The sequence below is a fragment of a genome, unplaced genomic scaffold (assembly GCF_019419815.1).
Source record: "Pyrus x bretschneideri cultivar Hongxiangsu unplaced genomic scaffold, Pyrus_bretschneideri_v1 Contig95, whole genome shotgun sequence".
In the NCBI taxonomy this organism is placed as follows: Eukaryota; Viridiplantae; Streptophyta; class Magnoliopsida; order Rosales; family Rosaceae; genus Pyrus; species Pyrus x bretschneideri.
In genome coordinates, this window is record NW_025999837.1 from 1,054,275 (window position 1) to 1,075,663 (window position 21,389).

Consider the following 21,389-nt stretch of genomic DNA (forward strand, 5'->3'; position numbering starts at 1 on the left):
GATTATAAATCTCCATTATGAGTTAAAATTCAACAATTAGAGAATATCAAGTTTAAAAGAAATTGAAAAGATGAAAAAAATAAAACATTAATTGATTAGCCCTGCGCACCCAATTCAAGTTTAAAAGAAATTGAAGAGACGAAAAGAATAAAAAAGAAATTGATTAGCCTGCCTCACCCAAATCAAACTCATAAGAAATTAACAGATCTAAAGCAATATAGAGCGAATTTTGAGTTTTATGGAGAAAAAAATTTCAAGTCTCAGGGGAGAAAATGAGATTAAAATCGAGTTCCAAGGGACAAAGTGAAGAGAACTAAGAGTTTCAGGGAGTAAAGTGATGAATTTTGAGTTACATATAACAAAATGAGACTAAAAGCGAGTTCTAGGAAGCGTAGCTAAAAATAAACTCATATAATAAAATAATTTCTTTTTAAGGAATGGAATTTTAAAATTTCCAACAAGTTAAAGCATCAACATAATAATCTTGCCGGCAATCTTGTCATGGGAGAAAAGATGGGCGCATAAAATTTCTTCTGTGATCTTAATCAAATATCCCAATCTATTTTTAATATTGATTGATAGGTATTTTTCTTTTTTTTCTATTTCAGTAAGAAAATGAAAAACAACGGCTAACAATGAATTGTCCTAGTATATAGAGATTTTTTCTTTAACTTACTTTATTCAGTATTCAAATATTCTCCTTTTTTCATAAATAAATAAATGTATTGTAGATTATTATTCGCTTGTAAAAAATAAAATAAAATAAAAGAATGAATGGATAGGTTAGGTTAGGCGTGGGCACAGGCCAGGCCGAGCCCAATTTTGAAGGAACCGGACCGGACCCGAGTTCAATGGAGACGGGCTGGGCCGGACCGGGGATTACATTTTCTAATATAAGAACCGAACCTTACTAGGCCTGATTGAAATGGGCCGGTTCGGGCTGGATCCACGGGTCCTTGGTGTTTTTTTTGTTTTTCTTCTTTTCTTCTTCAACTCTCTGGATCGTTAGGAACCGGACCACCACCTTCTTCCCAGACATCCTTGTCGCAATCATCTTCTTGCCGAGTTTCCTCGTCGTGGTTTTCAGCAGTCGCTTCGTGCAGTGGCGACGGATGTTGCAGCACTAGTCCCTGATGCTGAGTCCAAACTGTGTTCCAAACTAAAAGAACGTTCCCACCACCACCCGTGGCTCGAAATCAAACATGATGAGGCATGCAACTGCTCATCTCCACTGCCAACTCTCCAGATCAATAATCATTCACCTTACATTAGCTTCACATCGATCAAATCCAATGAATACCTAAATCGAAAAAAAATTGAATTGCTAAAGATATAAAATTGCAGAAGAAAAATGAAAAACCCTAACCCATTGATCAAACCCCTAAATCAATAACCCTAGATGCTAAAACAACACAATTGACCCTAATCCCAAATCAAAAAAACCCTAACCCAACCAAATCCCAAATTATGAAACCCTAGAATCAAACCAAAGTTTGATCCCAGCCCTTGAGATCGTCCTCGGAGATCTTCTCATCGGGCTTGGTGGCGTCGACATGCTGTTGTCGACGCAATCATCCTCGATCATGTGCTTGATGGTCTGCGACTCCAGTGCCATCGCCTCCTCGACCTTGAACGACTCGTCATCCGAGCTCTTGAAGGTGATCTTCTTCGACGACGACGACATGGTTGGTGACGGTGAGACTTGAGAGGAGTGACTAGTGAGATTGGGTTGTTGCTCCAATCCTCGCAGCACTAGCAATCGTCGATTGATTGGGTTGACGACAAGGCACTGACTTTGGAGAGAGACGTAATCGAATTCGAGGACTCGAGTCGAGTGACAGAGTCGAGGTCAAGGACGAGGAAACCTAAAACTAACGATTAAGATTAGATGGATAGATGATCTCTTCAATCTCGCTCGTCCATTTCAATCACAAACGGGCCGGTCCGGGTACCCACTGTTCCTATACTTCAAGAATTGGCCAGAACCAAAAATTACAAAGGCCCACCCCGTTTCTCTTTTTTAAAATTAAGAACCAGCTCATACCCGCCCCGACCCGCGATTCCTATACTCGTTTGCCCATCCCTAGGTTAGGTTGTCGGGTTGGGGACAATGATTTTGCACCTTCAACAAGCCTTTTTCAACTCACCAAGGGAAAAAAGAGGTTGACCCTACCAACCTTTGACATTATTAACCAACCTCATTAATTTATGGGAATTCTCGCTCCTTTGCTATTTTATTTTTTTAAATAAAATTTATGATTCTCATATGAGGAAGAAGAAGCTTATCCGAGGAAATTGTAGAAATGAGTCATTAATTTTAACTTAATTAAAGTAATGGCCATTCAATTAAAAATTTATGATTATTGATCTCTTAACTCATAAAAACGTGTAATTATGGTTCTTTTCTTCAACTCTGTTAGAATTTCCATCAAAATAAGTTACGTGACATGCACGTGAAGCTTAATCAAGGAGGAAATATAGAAAAATCAAATGAGAAAAATTATAGCAATAGTTCATCAACTTTAACCCAATTAGAGAAATAGTCTCTTATAACCCTCGATGAACCTCCTTAAAACCCTGTATGTATTTTGGACCCTGAAAATTACTCCATTTTACAACAATTAAAGAAGTAATACTCGTGAATTTATAATTTAGAGACCAATACTAACGGATCTTCATTGTCCAAATGTAATTTAGAGACAAATCCCTTCCCTCTCTTAACTTAGATTGGTTGGGGCAAGACTTGATTCGTAAGTTTAGCTTCCTTAATTTGTCAGTTCGAGGTTAACTTAAGCAACTAGCTTACATACAAGGCTCCCTAAAACCATGAGGGGATCCATTTTGACATCCCATAACTCCTAGTCGTAGAATACAAAAAGCTCCCCATATGTACTTACTTAGGAGTTAGGACCCGTTTTACAACCATATACTTTCTCACATCTCAAGTAGAAAAAGTGAAAAATAAAACGTAAAAACTAAATGGTCATCAAACAAGCAAACATGTCCCTATCATCCAAGTTTTTGTTTTCATGCCATCTCCTTCATTTCTCCCACCACCTCCCTTCATCATTCTCCATTCCTCATTTTTCTCATCTACTTTTCTTCTATTTCTAGCACGCACAAAAACGCTAAAATTGGAAAACAAAATAGTTACCAAATGAGCTGGCTTAGGTACCACTTGTAGAACACTATCAAATGATCCCTATAAGCCTAGTAATCTGCATATTGTTAAGGGTGAAGTGCTGATTTAGTCCCTGAATTATCACCTTAGTGAAAATTAGGTCCTTGAACTATTTTTTAGGTAAAATAAGTCCCTAAATTCATTAAAAAATTGGTAATTTCATCCCCACTATTATATTAAAAGCTATTTTATCCAATTTTTCGTCAACTTAAGTCACTTGAAATATTTTAGAGTATAATACTATCATTTTCTCCACTACAAGCCCTTAACATTTCATATAAGTTGCGAATCTAACTCCTAATTTACCTTCCAAAGTTAACTCCATACACTATTTCTTTATGTCAAATTACCAATCTACCCTCCAATGTGTATCACATGCAAGTAACTTGACTTAAATTGACGAAAAATTGAATAAAGTAGCTTCGAATCTAATATTAGGGATGTAATTGGCAGATTTTTATAATTCAAGGACTAATTTTTCTGAAAAAATAGTTTAGGGACCTAAGTTCACCCTATTGTTAATGCCGGATGGCCAAATCCAAACAGTCACAGAGAAAAAGTATGAATTGCTGATGCTATTGTAAGAAATCTTCTGACTATTCATGCACGCAAATAACCTAAGCTTAAAACCTCTGGAATAAATACACGATCAAAATTTCCAAAAAGAGGATACAAAAAATACATGATTGTGTTGAGATACAGATTAAGGTGTTGACAGAAGATAATAACTAGTATTCAGATTGCAGAAGCAGGCTTTACCTTCCCTTGCAGAAACTGCAAGATATGTTCACGTTTCCAATTGTCGATTCTGTGACAGAGATAAAATAATAAGTTCGTAGAAACGCGACTCTTCCCATAAGGAATACCAATGATGATAAATTTCTAAGCAAGAGATTATAGATGTGCATGGCCAGGTTCAGGCAACATTCAAATGGGCCGTCCATATTTTGAGAAACCTTGTGAAAGAAAATTAGAGGGTTGTGTCCACTGTTTCTATGTGAATGATAAAAGGATGCTCACCTTATTGTTTCCTTATGTTCGCCTGCATCATCTAGCAAGATCAACTTTGGTGGAGAATTGAAAATGTATTGGACTTTGACCGAAGGGAACCGATCCTTCTCTTCTTCAATAAAGCCAACAATTTCGGGATAGAAAACCAGTTTCCTCATGCAGACTTCCAGTATAGCACCAGAATACGTGATCTGTAGTTATAAACAGTCATATTAAGCATTTCCTTATCTATTAAATAAATGTTAAGAGAGAGAAGCCTCCGATGGAAACTTACAATTTGCAGAATTAGGTAATGTGTACCAATGGATAACATTTTTATAGCATAAACCTTGGAATCAAAATTCTCAAAACATCTAAAGTTGCCCTAACATGTCCTGAGACTCCTGACATTAAACTAGAAAGTCTCATGCAACTAAAACTGATGAAATCAACAATCCCTAGCTAGTCTCAGAGCCAACAGGATATCGGCAGATTAAAATATAATTTCAAATTCGAGCAATCATCGTGTGTATAAATTTACTTACCTTTGTCATTGAATCATCGGAATCCTCAGTGCAACATTTCATACAGTCGGATACCAATTCTGCAGTCAAAACTAGGACTTCAGTAAGCTTGTTTGTGTCTTTTTTTTTTTTTTTTTTAATAAAGAAACAATTATATTAAAAAAAGGAAAGCAGCAGAAACAGCAGAAGGAGTGGTCAAGCAAACCACCCGAAACAGAAAATGGAAAGAGAAAGAGACAACTCCACAGAGCTGAAGAGCACCCTAACACAAAGTCACAAACTAAAACGAAGCTGCCTTCCAATCTACTCAAATTAAGGAGAGGGTAATTCCCCTGAACTCACAAGACACAGAAACCGGGAGGGCTGACAAAATCCTCCGCAAAACCAGCTCCTGCATAATCTACCTAAACCCTTCCATTTATCTCCATCCAAACCACCCAAAACTTAGTGAAAATTATCCAACCCAGCATCACCTTCACTTTATTACCCTTCCAAACCAAAGGTGAGATTCACTAAGCAGAGAGAGGCAGTCCCTTGGAATTATACAGTACCCATCTCCCTAACCAGCTTCAACCACAAGCCCAATGTCATCAGACAATGAAGAAAGATTGATCAACAGATTTCAAATCTAACTTATATAAGATACACCAATAAGGCGACAAGCGGTAAGAGCGGTGCCTTCTATGAACCGTGTCACAAGTGTTAACCTTGACACGGGCAATTATCCAACATCTTTACTTTAGATGGAGCTCTGGATTTCCATATCGTCCAATAGTAAATAAAGAGTTTCATTGCCGTGATTAGCAACGAAACTATAGTGAGATTTGTAAGAATACCTTGACAATTTCCTTGAATCCATCATAGAAGGGTGGAAAATGATATTTTCCAGCAATCTCAAAAAGGGATGAAGATTCTTCCACTTCCCTTTCGATTTCTCCTGAAGCAAAATTTCCAGTTCATCCATCCACTGAAAAAATCCACAACACTAGAAATGGCCATATTACGACAACTGGTATACTGTACTACTGTAGAGATTGGAACTGAGATTTAAAGGTAGAATTTCCCAACCACTCATATTCCCAAAACTATTTCTATCAACATGTTTGCGCAACAAAGTGGCATCTTGTAATGAAAGAGTCGTAACCACGAGATATCTCCTTCCAAGGGCTTGGACAAATGCAAGTGATCTCCAAAAAATGCAAGTGATAGTGATGTCTTATAACGCAAACACTATTAGGAATGGCCACTAATTACATCGTCTTGCCACTTATTTCCATGATCATCAGCTATGCAGTTGTATTTACATTATTCGGTATGGAAAATCGATGGAATTCAAGACTCAAATATCTTTTGGTGCTCCTAATATCTATGTCCTTAATTGCTACAAATGATAATTGCCAAAGTTGGGAACCTGAAGAAATGGAGTCTCCTCCTCGTCAGATCACAAATTCCTTCCCATAAAGTCAATAATTGCCATTTGGCAGTGCTAAAACTCTCAGACTTTGTTCTATGATTGCACCAATCAATGTTTGCTAACCTAAACAGCTCTTAAACAGTCACTCTTTTTTTTTTCTTGGGACAATTCCTAAAGACTCACTCTAATTTGGATTAAAACATTTCAAACCCCATCAACAACAACAGCAATTCACACAACCAAAATATACAACAACAACAAAAGTAAAGTGTGGGAATTTGATAAAGAAAGAGAAAAAGGGAGGAGAATTGGATTGGATGGGTAACCTTGATCTTTGACATACTCAGCCAAACTGTTACAATCAGAGCACAAAGCGAGACCTGTGAAACCAAGATTCTCGCATTTCCTTGTGCTCAGCTGCTCTTTCGATGCACCGGAGGCTACTGCCACCGTGAGCACCACCAACATAGCCGCCATCAACGCTCCCATATCTCTTCCTTCCGAGCTCACGAGTCTCACAGTCTCTCCTCCCAAGACTCAAAGCAAAAACAAAACGATGGTCTTGCTTTTGGTGTGGGAGAGCCTTGGTTCGTTCCGGGCTTTAGAGTATCCACAGGGGCTAGAAAGTGATCATTCAAGAGCTGTTAAGGCCTCTCTAACCGAGGGCTAGTCCTCCGGTCCTTTTAAGATTCTTCAAAATTTTAATATTTTAATAAATAATACATAATTATATTTGCTTGTCTTCAACCGAGGGGTAGAGAGTCAGAGGGCTCGTTTTAGCCCTGTCATAAAAAACCATCTTCAACTGAGGGCCAAAGGGCCATAGGGCCAAACATAATTTGTTATTTAAATTTAAAAACTACAACAACTTAAATTCAAATCCAACAACTTAAATTAAAAAACTACAACAATAACTGGCAAAAAAACAAAAAAATTAGAATTAAAATTTAATGAATGGTTTAGGTATATATAAGAAAAAAAAAATTAGAATTTTTAAGAATTTAAAAAAAAAAATTGGCCCAAAAAACAAAAAAAAAAAAAAAAAATTTGAATACAATGGCTAGTTGACTAGGCGTTGTATTCAAATATTTTTTTTTAAGCAATCATATCGGTTATAACCGACAGGAAAGCTATATTTTCTGGCCAGCTCCAGGCTGGCTGGTTGGCTGCTTGCAACCAACCCTCCAGCCCTCTAGCCCTCTTCGATTCTGTGGGGCCCTCTTAGATTCCACAGTCCTCTAGCCTAGCCCTCGGTTGGAGAACGTTTTCGGGCTATTTTCGGCACCCTCTGGCCCTCTGAACCTGTCGGTTGGAGATGGCCTAAGAATTTTTGAGGTTTTATAAAAGAATTTTAGGTTATATTTTTTTTTATAGAGTAATTTGATTAAGTGATGATTTTTTTATTTTTTATTTATTTTTTGTTAATTTTTCTTAAGTTGATTTTTAGACGTAATAACTTAAATTTTTTATTTTTTTATTTGTATGAACCTTTCAACCTAAAAATTTCAAATTTTGACAAAGTTAGATTTCATCATTTATGAATTATTCATTGAATTAGATTCTCTTATCTCTATCTCATATGCTGAAAGAAGCAAACCCCCATTTCGCCATTTGAAATAATTTGATTTTCACGTATAATCAATTTATCTAGCACTAATTGATAAATTAGTATCATACAATTTTGAAAAAAAAATATTTGAAAATTTTGCCCACTAATTGTCACATCCCGGGCCCGCTCCACCACCGTAGCACGATATTGTCCGCTTTGGACTTACCATTCCCTCACGGTTTTTTTTTTGGGAACTCACGAGCAACTTCCCAGTGGGTCACCCATCATGGGATTGCTCTAGCCCCTTCTCGCTTAACTTCGGAGTTCTTACGGAACCTGAAACCAGTGAGCTCCCAAAAGGCCTCGTGCTAGGTAGGGATGAGAATATACATATAAGGAGCACTCCCCTGGGCAATGTGAGATGTCACACTAATGCCCATGAACGTTAAATCAATTTGAAATTTTAATTCTTATGGAATTTAAAACAATCATTAGTTACCCAAATTGCAAGAAAAATAAGAAAGAAAAAAAAATTTAAAAAAATAATAAAATTAGAGTATAAGTGTATTCTTAAGAGGAGGGAGAGTGATAGAATTTTGTTCACATGGGTTGCTACTTTTTTGTGGAACCCACTATTTTTTTAGGCTAGATGTAGCTCAATTTTATCTTATCCAAGAAAGGAAGTTGCTAACCCCAGTGGTTGATCTAAACCCATTTTTCGGCTCATTGGGGATAAAATTTCTCACTAAGGCTTGAAATATAGTAGTTTCATAGAGGACATAGCCCCCATTGGAGATGCTCTTACGCACCACAAAGAAATATTTCCCCAATGAAGGAAAAACATTTTAGGCATATAGCTTACGTAACGGCCAATCCCAAGAAATCGCCAAATTAAGAAGGGTGCGAATGGTAGTGGGTTTAACCACGGGATTTAATGTCTCGGCATGATGTTCTGTGCTACTAAAATAACATGGTGTCTTGTGCCACTAAAATAATAAGGGTGAAGTGCCGATTTAGTCCATGAACCATCACTTCAGTGAAAATTAGATCTCTGAATTTTTTTTTCGGTAAAATAAGTTCCTAAATTCATTAAAAATTGATAATTTCATCCTTACTATTATTTTCAAAGCTATTTTATCTAATTTTTCATCAACTTAAGTCACTTGACACACTTTAGAGTGTTATACCATCATTTTCTTGCCTATAAGCCCTTAACATTTCATATAGGTTGCGAATCTAATATCTAATTCATCCTCCAAAGTAAACTCCATACGCTAGTTCTTTATTAAAAATTACCAATCTACCCTCCAATGTGTATCACATGCAAATAACATGACTTAAATTGACATAAAATTGAATATTGTAGTTTTGAATCTAATAATTGGGATGTAATTGGCAGATTTTTATAATTCAATGGCTGATATTTCTGAAAAATTAGTTTAAGGACCTAATTTTTACTCAGGTGATAATTAAGGGACTCAATTGACGGTTCACCCAAATAATACTGTAAACAAAAATTCAAGCTTGTTACATTTGAGGACCACTTGTTATTTTCAAGCTTCTCTACGATTATGAATAATTAACTTAAATTCATTTAGTTAATTATTCCATCTCCTGATTAATCATAATTAATTGGTTCAACCCACTTTTGTAATCTTAGCTTCCCAATACGGTGTGCGATCCACTAGGTTTTAACTGATGAGGCAGTAAGAGCGATTAATCTCCAATAATCCGTATAGCGAACTTAAAACCCTTTTAGCTCTACCCTTATTGTGAAACAAATTATCCATTTCACGAGTCTTACTAACTATGTGTAACACCTAGCTAGCTATATGTTATGCTGTTCAAGTCGATATGGAATAATGATACAGAGAAACTATATAGTTTGGAATCACAGTATAATAGTCATTCTCTACTACAGTACTTTCGTTCACATTTATAAGTATATATGATTAATGCCAAACCCTTTTGGTGATGAAAATAACACCAATGTAAACTATTTTGCTCGTATGATCCCTTTAAGGCAATGAGTTTTTGCATATGCAAACATAAGTGTGCACTGATCTTTTCGAAATTACCAATATTCACTCGATAGTTCCAACGTTTGGGAATAGTTTTAGGATAAACACACGAGATAATGGTCTCAATAACGTTACTCATTAAGTTACTTCATTCTTATTTATGAATTATCTATACAATCTCATTGAAGTTGTCCATGGATTCACCCAAAAGATTTTTATATGGTTTAATTGATGTATGGTGATCTTGCCCGGTGATTAGCTCATGAACTATCGTGGTATTGTCTGAAATATATAGTTTATCAACTCGTTGATTGTTTTTAGGACATACCTCTAACAACTACATATTTCTCTTAGAAATATAGAAGAAGGATGAACTAAACTCACCCTTGAAGCTATTAGAAAAACCCTTATAAATTGCTCCACCAATCTTCTTGTTCTCCAAATCTTCTCTTTAAACTCTCCACCTTTGGTTCTCCTTTAGTTGTCAAAGTAGTCAACCTTTAGCATCACCACACGACTTAATCTTGAGTGGTTAGATGAAACAAAGAAGAGAGAAATAGAATAATGAGTATCACTTAGTCAATTTGTGATTTATGCTTGAGCTGTCTCACAAGTAAGGAGTGACATTTAACCGCATGCAATGACTAATCAAGTCAATAGGGTATATTGGAGAACATATTCAGCTGAACCTGAAATGCAATACAATACCTACATTATTACGGTCATATTATTTGTCAAACCACTAATGTAATTTTTTTGAGGGAGAGTAAGAAATAAAGAAAGATGAATACAAATAAAATCTTGAAAGCCAAAACAATTTAAAGTAAGCTTTTGTTTATGTTTTCAGTTTTTATTTTATTTACCTTTCTTTTTGTGTGTGTGTGTATCTCTCTATATAGTTCTACCACACCTTTTCCACCATCCTTACTTCTCTCGTGCCCCCCATCATATATTATTCAACTAGCACAAAGTAAGTTCTCATTATTTCAGTGTAGTTGGAATATAAGGCAATATACCACATTTTATAATATAAGTGAGGAACATTAAAAATATATATATCATAAAACACGACATATCAACATTGCCATTTACTTATATTGGAACACGTAGTATAACATTTTATATTATAATTTATTGTAACACGTGGCAAATGGCACACTCACACGTGTTACCAAAAGCGGGAAAGCCTTAACTCTGTCAAGGAAATTAAGAAATTATTAGGAAATTAGAGGCCATTGTGTAATTTGTGCTTAGGTTTTTATGACGTTACGCACTCATCACTCCCTACTTGCTTTCATCGGCCGCTACCGCCACCACCACCAACCTTCTCCGCTCCTCAGCTCCTCACTCACTCCCACTCTCACTCACACTCTCTGGCAAACCCACCCGCCCCCCCCCCCACCCTCTCTCTCTCTCTCTCTCTCTCTCTCTCTCTCTCTCTCTCTCTCTATATATATCTATATGCCAATTATGCATGTATGTTATCCTAATGATCGGTACTCGTGATATTCCAACATCAATTCCTCCTCGATATTATAAGTAAGCATTCGTAAATTGGTGTTATAAGAACAGAGCTCAGCTCAGCTGGTGGCTATGGCTCCTGCCCAACCATTCATGGAGGCTGACCAAGACTGTAAACCATTTGTCAACCCAAAAGTTGAACTTGTTGATGATGATACAGAAATTAGGAGGGCTTCCTTGCCAAACTCTGCTTCTGCTTCGGCATCGGAGGGAAAACACATGGCTTCAATCTTCGACATTGATATAATTCAGTGCACAAGTAATCAGGAGCAGCCTGAAACTGACCATCCTGATGCGGACGCAACTGATGAATATTCAACCTCATTTGCCGACACTACGTCTGACACTGGTACTTTTTCTGGATTTTGTGAAGAAGGTGAAGTGCAGTCCCATTCATTTGAGGACAATACTTTGACATCTGCTTTTGATGCATTTGCGAGTGCATTTCAAACCAGGTGTGTGCCGGCTTCTTCTTCCCTCCTTGTAATTTATTATTTCTAGTTTATATCTAGTTGTGATTTCCATTTGTACCCTGCAAGTCGTAACTCGCATGCTACTTCATACATGATTAACTACTTCTAGACTCAAGCTTTGGAATGGCACGATGAAACCCTTTGTATTATGCACATCTTGATTTGACAAGCATTTTTAATTTTGGAACAATCTACATTCTAAGGTGGTTTTTCCATCTAAAAAAACTAGTCAAACATTCTCCGTCTCTCCAATTTTACAAGTATGCAAGAACAGGCATGAGTTTTTGATGCTTCTGTGTCATTTTTTGGGCATGTACTTCTGGGAACTATTATAACCCCTCACGTGAATCTCCCAACTGCCTTTGTTTCTAATTCAGGAAGAAGAAGTTGACAAATCACTGGAGAAACTTTATACGTCCTGTAATGTGGCGCTGCAATTGGATGGAATTGAGAATTAAGGAAATTGAAACACAAGCACTAAAGTATTCCAGAGACCTAGGAGTAGCATATGGTAAAAAAAGACATACAGGACTGGACCAATTTCCTTTGGAAGAATTTGGTTCAAAGTCATTGCCATATTGTAATCAATTCCGCAGAAAGAAAGCTATGAAGAGGAGGAAACGCAAAAGAGTTGAAGACACAACTGATATAGCACCATATATCTCAAATCATAATGTCTTTTCCTATCTTGGTGGGAGCTTCTTCTTTATACTAAAATACACCATGATTTTGCTCATTCACTCTCCTTTACAAAATACACCACCCGCAATGATATTTATCCTAGCATTCTAATGTATTGCAGAAAATAAAAGATCCGATCATGATGGCACTTCCGTTGCTGATGACTTTAGTAATGCAGGTATAGTTTTTACCTCATTGTTGGCTTGCCTTGCATGGTATTTCTATATTTGTATGAGTGCTTGGATATGTATAATAGCTGTAGGACTCTTCATTCTTGCCAATCTTATTCAATTCAGCAGCTTTTTACATTGTGTTCTGATGCTTGTGTATAGTTTCTTCTTTATTCACTTGTTCAAGCATAATTTGTTTCCTTAAGATAGACTCCGAAAAAAAAAAAAAAAAAAAAAAAAAAACTTATTTTATTATTGTTGAGGGGATAGTAATCTCAGGGCAGAGTGCGGATTACAACGATAAACTCAGCAGTGGTGATAACTGGGCATTCTTTGAGTACCGAGATGGTGGCAAGCCTTTGGAGCATGTCCTTTGGAAAATTGAGACAGTGCACTCTCGGGTTCACAAGTTAAAGTATCAAATGGATGTGGTGATGTCCAAAAATGCTGCTAGGTTTTCTTCCAGCGAAAATTTGAGTGTTCTTGTATCCTGTGATGCACAGAGCAGCTCTGCACATAGTCCAGCATTGTCTCCTGGCACTGGAGACACAATCTCTGCGGGAGCTATATATACATCAGCTCAACATGTATCAGACTACAATGTTGGGGATCTCGCAATGCCTGAAAGTGTAGTCTCAAGTTTTGTGGAGGGAATCATTGTTCCTGATATAATTGAAAGCACTGTGGGACTACCATCTGCTGTTGACGTTACCTTCCATCAGCCGCAGTTTGGAGACTCAAGCGAAGATGTAAGTCTTCCCTACTTTCGCATTTTGTTCCACTGAGTTTAAAATTATTAGTTGAAATATGCAGCAAAAATATTTCTACTATGTGATGACAGATACATATCACATATCAAATACGGTAAAATTGACACAGTGGATGTCATCTCCCCAAAAACTACCACATTTGGATACTAATTTTGTTTCAACAAAGGGCCTAATTGGGAATTAAAAAGTTACGCCAAACCCAAAATTTTGCCATCATTATAGTTAAGATAATTAATCGATATCGCTAGCAGCTCAAAGTATTTTTGTTTGTGCATTTAGTGGTAATATAAAGATACCTTTTTAGTTACCTATTGTTTCCCTGCATAACAGAAACTCATCCCCAAATTTTTGGGCAAGTCCATCAATTACCTTATGGTAGACGGAATGTTGTAATTTACAGATTGTGGATAATGTCCTGATACATAACGAGGCGGCTGAAGCAGAGAAGCACACTTTGCAAATGATCAACAACCAACCTAAAGAGGAACATGAGCAACCAGAGAAAGATATACATGAAGCCGTTTTTCCAACTCCACAATCAGACCCTGCTCCCTCGGCAGAAGCTGCTCTTCCTCAGGAGCAATCAACTCTAGAGTCATGCTTGGCTTCAGATGTAAGTTTTCCTAGAAACAAGAGAAAGCGAGGGGAGCGGAAAGCAGGTTCGGTTGTTTGGAGCAAGAAATGCTCGGGCGAGCCTGATAGCCAGTGAGTTTCATTTCCTTAAGTTATGCTGGTTCATGGAACTACATAGACATTTCCTATTATTTTTCACAAGTGGGTACACGAGCTAGATTACAGTTACTGTGAACTAGCATTTGCTGTATATATATAGGGAAGTGGTTTCAGTTCCTAAGTTATGTCGCGGTTTGCAGCATTACCGCATACACATTGTGACAAGCCAGTTTAGTGTAGTTTGACAACTGATATGTGGAATAGTTGGTATAATTTCGTGTTCCATCAAACAAAAAAGCGTCTGAAATCTTTAGGACCCGTTTGATAACTATTATATGCCAATGCCTTCTCTTGCATCACCGGGCATGAGCGGTTTTGTTGATGAATTGTTAGTGTTTTATTTTTGGAATACTTGCTAGTAAAAATATATCTTATAGTGACAAATATTTTACTTTTGTAACGGCTATTGGAATGATTATAATTCCTACTTATTATGTATGTTATATCCTATGGTAAAGTGTGTTAGGATTTATGTCCAAAATTGAAACTTTCATCGTCCCTCCGCTGGTAGCCTACAAGTGAGCCTCACGTGTGAGGCTAAGATGGTCATTTCATCCCGTCCATTTCATACATTCCATAATCACTCTCCATTCTTTGATTGAACTGCTCCTCCTAGAAGAAGCACAACATATCTCATGACCATTGTATTACTATAATGGAAGTCTTGAATCGCATCATTTGTGATATTCCCATAGGAGGACTTCACCCATCTAATTGGGCAGCAGGATGGGGATAGGCACCGCCTAGGCCGACTTTTAGAACAATGCTTTCACTTTTCTTTCCTCTTTTTCATTCTTCTTCTCTCTTCTATGCCGCATACAAAAACTAAAAATGAAATGGTTATCAAGCAATTATTAAGTGTATTGTTGTGCACTGTTTTGAGATTTTCTACAAGAGAGAATAGCGCGAAATTGCCAGAGTGAATCTTGAAATTGCCTACAAGTGAATCATAACACCTCACCGGAAATAGCGCGAAATTGCCAGAGTGAATCTTGAACAGTGGCGGTGCCACTGTGCAGAGAGGAAAAAGGGAGAGAGAGTGGCCAGGTGCGTGACTCCGTTCATCGGTGGAGAGTTTGTAAAAGAGGTGTGCACCGGCAAAGATGGTGTGCGGTGGCCGTGTTGCCGTCGATGCTATGGCGGATGAGAGATTTGGGATAGGTGAAGAGTGAGAAAGAGAAGAGAGGGAAAGAAAGAGAGTGCCTGAGACTAGGGGAATGGACACGCATGAGAGATTGAGAGGTGAGTGTGGGCCCCACGGGCCACAAAATAAATTATTAAAATATCCTTTTAAAAAATATTAAAATAAAGAGATAAAAATATAAAAATTTGAAATAAATATATAAAATATAAAAAAGTAATTTTTACAAAAATATTTTTGAATTCGTAGTTTCGTAAAATCTTAATCGTAACTCTAATTTCGATTCCGCTTGCGCCTACACGTTTGTACAATTAAGTATTTCGAAACTACGGTAAAATAGTAACTCGTACACATCACGAAATGACAATTAACGAAAGTCAACAATCTCGTCTCTGGGGCATTTTTGTCAATTACTCATTTAAAATTAATAAAATCGTAAAAGTAGGAACGGGTTGTCACACGTCATAATACAAGTGGAGGGGACAAATGAAAAAAATCTCTCCCATAATCATGCCTTTTTCCTATGCAGCAGCTTTTGGGTTTTTAAAAGGCTTTTTAGTGATAGGAGCATATTTAGGCGACTTACTTAGCTTGTTTTCGTGCATCTATGTTGGTAATTCATAGTTATTTTAGTCCTTTATGCTTCTTTTGTGTGTTTTCAGGTTCTAAGGGCTTAGGGAGCAAGAAAGTGCATTTTGAGGCTATTTGGGACACTTTTGGGCATGGATTGGATAGCTTAATCATGGAGCAAAGAGGATGGACGAAATTGAAGCCTTGTATGCTCTTTGGGGACATCAAACAAAGGGCCTAGCCCAATCAAACAAATCCTTTGAGCCATGGAAAACCTCTAGCCCAATGAAACATATTATGCCATGCAAACCAACCTATTTTAGGCCCATTCTATGTGCTTAAACCCTAGCCCTTTAAACTAGTTCATTTATCACTTATCACTTCCATTCACTTATCACTCACCACATTCTTCCTCTTTAACTCATTTCATTATTCATTCACTTTGCATTCATTCAATTCCACCCCACATGCACCCTTTATTCTTCATCATTGCAACCATGGCACATTTACACCAACAAAACAACTCCCATGCCATGGCCTACTCATATTCCCATTTCCTTTCCAACATCTCACATGCATTTCCACCTTCCTACTTCATCATTTCACCACATTCTCCCTCTTTAATTCCACATGCATTCACTTCATCATTCAACCATTCATTCTTTATTCCACAAACAAGTCACATGCATTTCCACTTTCCTACTTCATCATTTCACCACATTTTCCCTTTTATTTCCACATGCAATTCTTCATCATTGCAACCACAAACACCTTAAACAAATAGCCATATACATCTCCACTCCTCCTATAAATACCCTTGCATTCATTCATTCAAAAATCATCTCATTCACAACACAACAACACACCACAAACACATTCCTTTCTCCCTTAGAATCCAAAAACCATCTTCCATTTCCACCAATCCTCATCCATTTCCATAATTCCCCAACACTTCCATCCCCCCAACCAACCTATCCTTAAACCTTGTGCTACAACAACGAGGAAGAGAAGAGTGTCTAAACGTTCATACAATTCAAGTTTTGAGTTGTTGGAATGTTTAGGTGTTTCTTTGATTTCAAAGTTTCATTTTAATTCTCTTTGTTTTGTACGTATGAGAAATGGAAGAAAAGAGTGCTTAAACGTTCATACAATTCAAAGTTTTGAGTTGTTGGAATGTTTAGGTGTTTCTTTGATTTCAAAGTTATGAGGAACTAAACCCCCCTTAGCTAGGGGGTGATTCGAAATATATGTTTATGCTTGCAATATGATTTGATTACTTTTAATTACGTTTCATAAGTTGTGAATTCAATTTGTTTAACTATTTGATTGATATCCTATTTATGTATGTTTATTAAGAATGAACGCTTAATTTTCATGCATGAATTTGACGCTAGAATATAAGTGAGTTTCACGTAATAGTTATGAACTTATATTCACAAGTAGTGGAGGTTGCTTATAAACAATCGCGTTAAACAAATTCTTGGCATAAGTTTCATGCAATCATAGTAACGAATGCCTCGTCAACACTTATAGTTTTCATGTTGCTTAATGATTCTTGCTTGTATCTCTATTATGCAATTCATGTAGGGAACTTGTGAGGAATGCTTTGGGTTGTCGTATGCAATCATCCAATTCATTAACTTAAGGAAAACTTGACGGTTAATTTAAGCGGACCTAATTAACCCGGGGCGTTGAGAATTCATAATTCATTGAAATGCAATTGGGAATCTTTTTATTATGCAAGTGTAACATGTGTGGAGATGAACCCCTTAGCTAGCTTCCCATTCATTCCATTTCATCAATTTCATATTTACATTATGTTTTAATTGCAATTTGTTCATTTAGTTTAATTCCGTCCAAAACACAATCCCCCTTTTACTTTATTGTTCAATTTAGTTAGAAATCAATTTAGTTTGTGTTTTTAAAGCATTTCGAGTCTTTTGGTTTGTCCTAGTGGTTTAACGTTTAGTTTCACATTCTTTGAGTCTAGTTTAGTGTTTTATATTGTTTTTACGTTTTTGAGTCAGTTTCCAAGAGATTAACAATCCCTCCTAATCCCCGGTCCAGAACGATCCCTACTTATACTTATACTACAATTGACAAAAAGAGGGTTTAATTTGTGTGCGCATAAATCACGCATCATTTAGCCGAAATAATCTTTGATATTTGCATAACTCTACACTTTGGTCCTTAAGAATTGAAATCAATAGAATTGGTTCTTGAGTTTGTTCACCATCAATCAATTTGGTTATTCCGTGAAAATTTTCCATTAAATAAGAATAAAATGACCATAATACCCTTAATTTTTGTCAAATCATTTTAGTCCATTGTTTATTAAATTGAGGGTATCTTTGTTATTTTAATCCTTATTTAACATAGTTTTGCATGGAAGGACTAAAATGATTGATGGTGGACAATCTCAATGACCACTTCTATTGATTTCAAATGTTAAGGACCACAGTGATATGTTATGCAAATTTTAATGATCATTTTGGTTAAAATTGTTAAAATAACATCTCCACGAATGAATCATGATGCCATCTGTTGGCGTCATTATTTATTATCAACATATTGGGATTACGTAAAAAAAATTGCATGTCAGATTGAAATCCTCTCCCTCCTCGGTTAATAAGTTAATATGATGTTAAATATTTGCTCATTCCACAACGTCATCTCATTCATTTCCCAAGTATTGTGTATTTGTCTTGTTTTTTTATAGTTAGATGACCCAAAGAGGAAGTTTCTTCTGATTTTAAGGGTTCCGTTGTAGCAGCAAAGATGAAGGGAATTTTTGTTGTCTGACTCGGCTAATTATTTGTAAGGGTGATATTTGAATAAGTATCTAAAAACTTAATGGTTCAAATCTTATTTACACAAAATTAGACAAATTCAAAATCACAAAAATATCTAGTTTCAAATAGGTGTGATTTTTTGTAAAAATAATATTTGAGGAAAGAGCTTAAAACTAGACGATTCAGTTGACAAAAATACATTGTTAGAATTACAGGTTGATCCGCGTATGATAATGTTATGATTCTAGTGTGAAGGGCCAGGTCAGGCAAGGCAGGTCTAAACACATTGATGCTCTAGCTTTCCTCAATGAGGGAGGTAGCCATGATTACAATCATTTGGGTAACTTGTTTGCTTTATATATATATGATAAAAGATTTATGTACACTTTTTTCCTTTCTGTACACTATTGTTTATATGATATGAAATACTATATTATAACAACATAATCAAAGTGGTATGTTGCCACTATTATACTATACCTGACACACCCCGAATCCAAAATTTGGGGCGTGCTGGCCATCACGTGAGGGTGACGTAGCCAAGTGTGCAATGCGGAAGTAGAAGAGTGAAAATACGAGAAAAATAAAGTTGACGAGATAATTTACAATAAAAAGATCAGTGAGTGATAGCGACAAACATGGAAGGAGAAATGCAAAGTAAAAGCTCAAGTATCCTAGGTGTAGTCTAGAATAAACAATACTACACAAGCATTAACTAGAAAGTCCTTCATGGAGGGTGCTCTGTCAGAAATGCCTCGATGCCTCTTTCGTCACCAACATCCTCGCTACCTAAAACCTGGAGGGGCGCAAAACATAAAACGTGAGTGGGCAAAAACAAAGTTTGTTTTTCAAACCATTTCAATATCAAGTAATTACCCCTCTCTATAAAACCCGTATACTTTCCAAAAAATATTATTCATACTCGTATATCAAATCATGCTAAAACGATAAAGCTCAAATTTGCCATGCCAAAATATGCCATGTCAGAATATCCAAACAAATAGTATAGGCATCAAGCAGGTGAGATAAAACAAATCGTAATATGCCAGTAATATCAGTACGTCAGCCGGAGTCACCTAAAGTGATCTGTACGGCTGAAACTATAGCTCCTTAACCACTATCCTGCACACGAGTCAGAACGACCTAAAGTGGTCTGTACGACAGGCTGGTGTATCTAATTACGCTCAATGCTACAATCACGTGAAGGTTGTGCGATGTATCGCAAGTCACCTACGAGTCGAAACCACCTAAAGTGGTCTGTACGACAGGCTAGCACCTGCCTTGGATCTAAGGTGAGCGTACGGTGCAGGAGGTGAACGATCACGTGAAGGCTAGGCCTTAGGGCTGGTTTGGTATTGCTGTGCTTTGAAAAAAAGCTGCTTCTGCTGTGCTGTGAGAATAAGCAGCTGTGAAATAAAGCAGCAGAGTGTTTGGTAAACTTTTTTGTAAAAGTGCTTTTGAAAAAAAAAAACAGTATTAGAGTGTTTGGTAAACTTTTATGTAAAACAGATGTGAAAAGAAGCTGGTTTTTCAAAGCTAGGTTTTGCAGCTTCTTGTTTTTGGCTTTTTTTCATCCAAAACTGTGAAAAAAAGCTGAAGCTGAGTGTTTACCAAACACAAAAACAGCTCCCAGCTTTTTTTGATAGCAGCTTTTTTCAGAATCACCTCAATACCAAACCAGGTCTTAGGGCTGGTTTGGTATTGCTGTGCTTTGAAAAAAAGCTGCTTCTGCTGTGCTGTGAGAATAAGCAGCTGTGAAATAAAGCAGCAGAGTGTTTGGTAAACTTTTTTATAAAAGTGCTTTTGAAAAAAAAAAGCAGTATTAGAGTGTTTGGTAAACTTTTATGTAAAACAGATGTGAAAAAAAACCAGTTTTTCAAAGCTGGGTTTTGCAGCTTCTTATTTTTGGCTTTTTTCCACCCAAAACTGTGAAAAAAAGCTGAAGTTGAATGTTTACCAAACACAAAAACAGCTCCCAGCTTTTTTTGATAGCAGCTTTTTTCAGAATCACCTCAGTACCAAACCAGGTCTTACTCTGGTGGAGCACAATCACCGAGGTGCAGGAATATAAGCTATAACTCAATCTCATCAACACCACATCTATCACTAACAACATACTCACCTGACTTACCTGAGCGTCCGCTGCACCAAAGCATAACCAACATAATCACAATAATAATATCGATGATATTCGACATGACATTTCAATTATAAAACCACTAAAACGTAATTTCTGGAAAGATACCAATCAATATATATATATATATATATATATATATATATATATATATATATACACACTGAAAACAAAAGCCCACTCACTGATATGTAGAAGGATCGTAAACCCCGAGCCTCGCATGGTTGCGCTCGTTCTTTGGATAGTCCTCACCTATATGCGAAACAACTATATAAACGTCAAATTAACGCACATAACCAACCTTAGGTAATAACTTCTCATACATTACTCAATTAGAGTGTTTGAATGTACCAACATGCTCTACTCAACCTCATGAACATCCCCATATTTTTAAAATAATTTTTTGACCTCTCATGTGCGGCACGTGCCTGGCACGCATGTGGAAACCCTAACGCCGTTAGGGAATATTCTGTTAAAACCCTAACAGAAGTTAATGGCCGTTACCTGACGCTGTTAGAATATTCCGTTAACTCTGACGGAATATTCACCTCCTTTTTGGGTAAGCCTCGTCGGTTGCTGCCATCTGTACTCAAAATTTTACCGGTTTCTGAAAAAACTTCAAACCTTAATATATTCTTCATTTCTCAACCAAATTCCATGAAATTTGTACCAAAATGAAGCTTACAACGAGTAGAACAAAACTTTACCACTTTTGGAACTCAA

At 36.7% G+C, this 21,389-nt stretch overlaps 3 protein-coding genes across 3 annotated transcripts; 1 reads left to right on the plus strand and 2 right to left on the minus strand.

Moving 5' to 3' along the window:
• Nucleotides 1-989: 989 nt before the first annotated feature.
• LOC125473755 (SKP1-like protein 16) lies at nucleotides 990-1,684 on the minus strand. The gene is made up of 2 exons (XM_048577032.1): nucleotides 1,475-1,684; nucleotides 990-1,130 (listed from the first exon to the last, which is right to left on the minus strand). The coding sequence occupies exons 1-2, from the start codon at nucleotides 1,682-1,684 to the stop codon at nucleotides 990-992; spliced, it is 351 nt and encodes a 116-aa protein (XP_048432989.1).
• A 2,056-nt stretch (nucleotides 1,685-3,740) lies between these two features.
• Nucleotides 3,741-6,666, minus strand: LOC103930510 (selenoprotein F-like). The gene is made up of 4 exons (XM_009339853.3): nucleotides 6,436-6,666; nucleotides 4,717-4,775; nucleotides 4,202-4,383; nucleotides 3,741-3,989 (listed from the first exon to the last, which is right to left on the minus strand). Exons 1-4 carry the CDS (start codon nucleotides 6,596-6,598, stop codon nucleotides 3,917-3,919), a joined length of 477 nt encoding a protein of 158 aa, XP_009338128.2. The 5' UTR covers nucleotides 6,599-6,666; the 3' UTR covers nucleotides 3,741-3,916.
• A 4,444-nt stretch (nucleotides 6,667-11,110) lies between these two features.
• Nucleotides 11,111-14,491, plus strand: LOC103930511. The gene is made up of 5 exons (XM_009339854.3): nucleotides 11,111-11,655; nucleotides 12,051-12,364; nucleotides 12,476-12,532; nucleotides 12,795-13,273; nucleotides 13,695-14,491. Exons 1-5 carry the CDS (start codon nucleotides 11,273-11,275, stop codon nucleotides 14,001-14,003), a joined length of 1,542 nt encoding a protein of 513 aa, XP_009338129.3. The 5' UTR covers nucleotides 11,111-11,272; the 3' UTR covers nucleotides 14,004-14,491.
• Nucleotides 14,492-21,389: the final 6,898 nt, after the last annotated feature.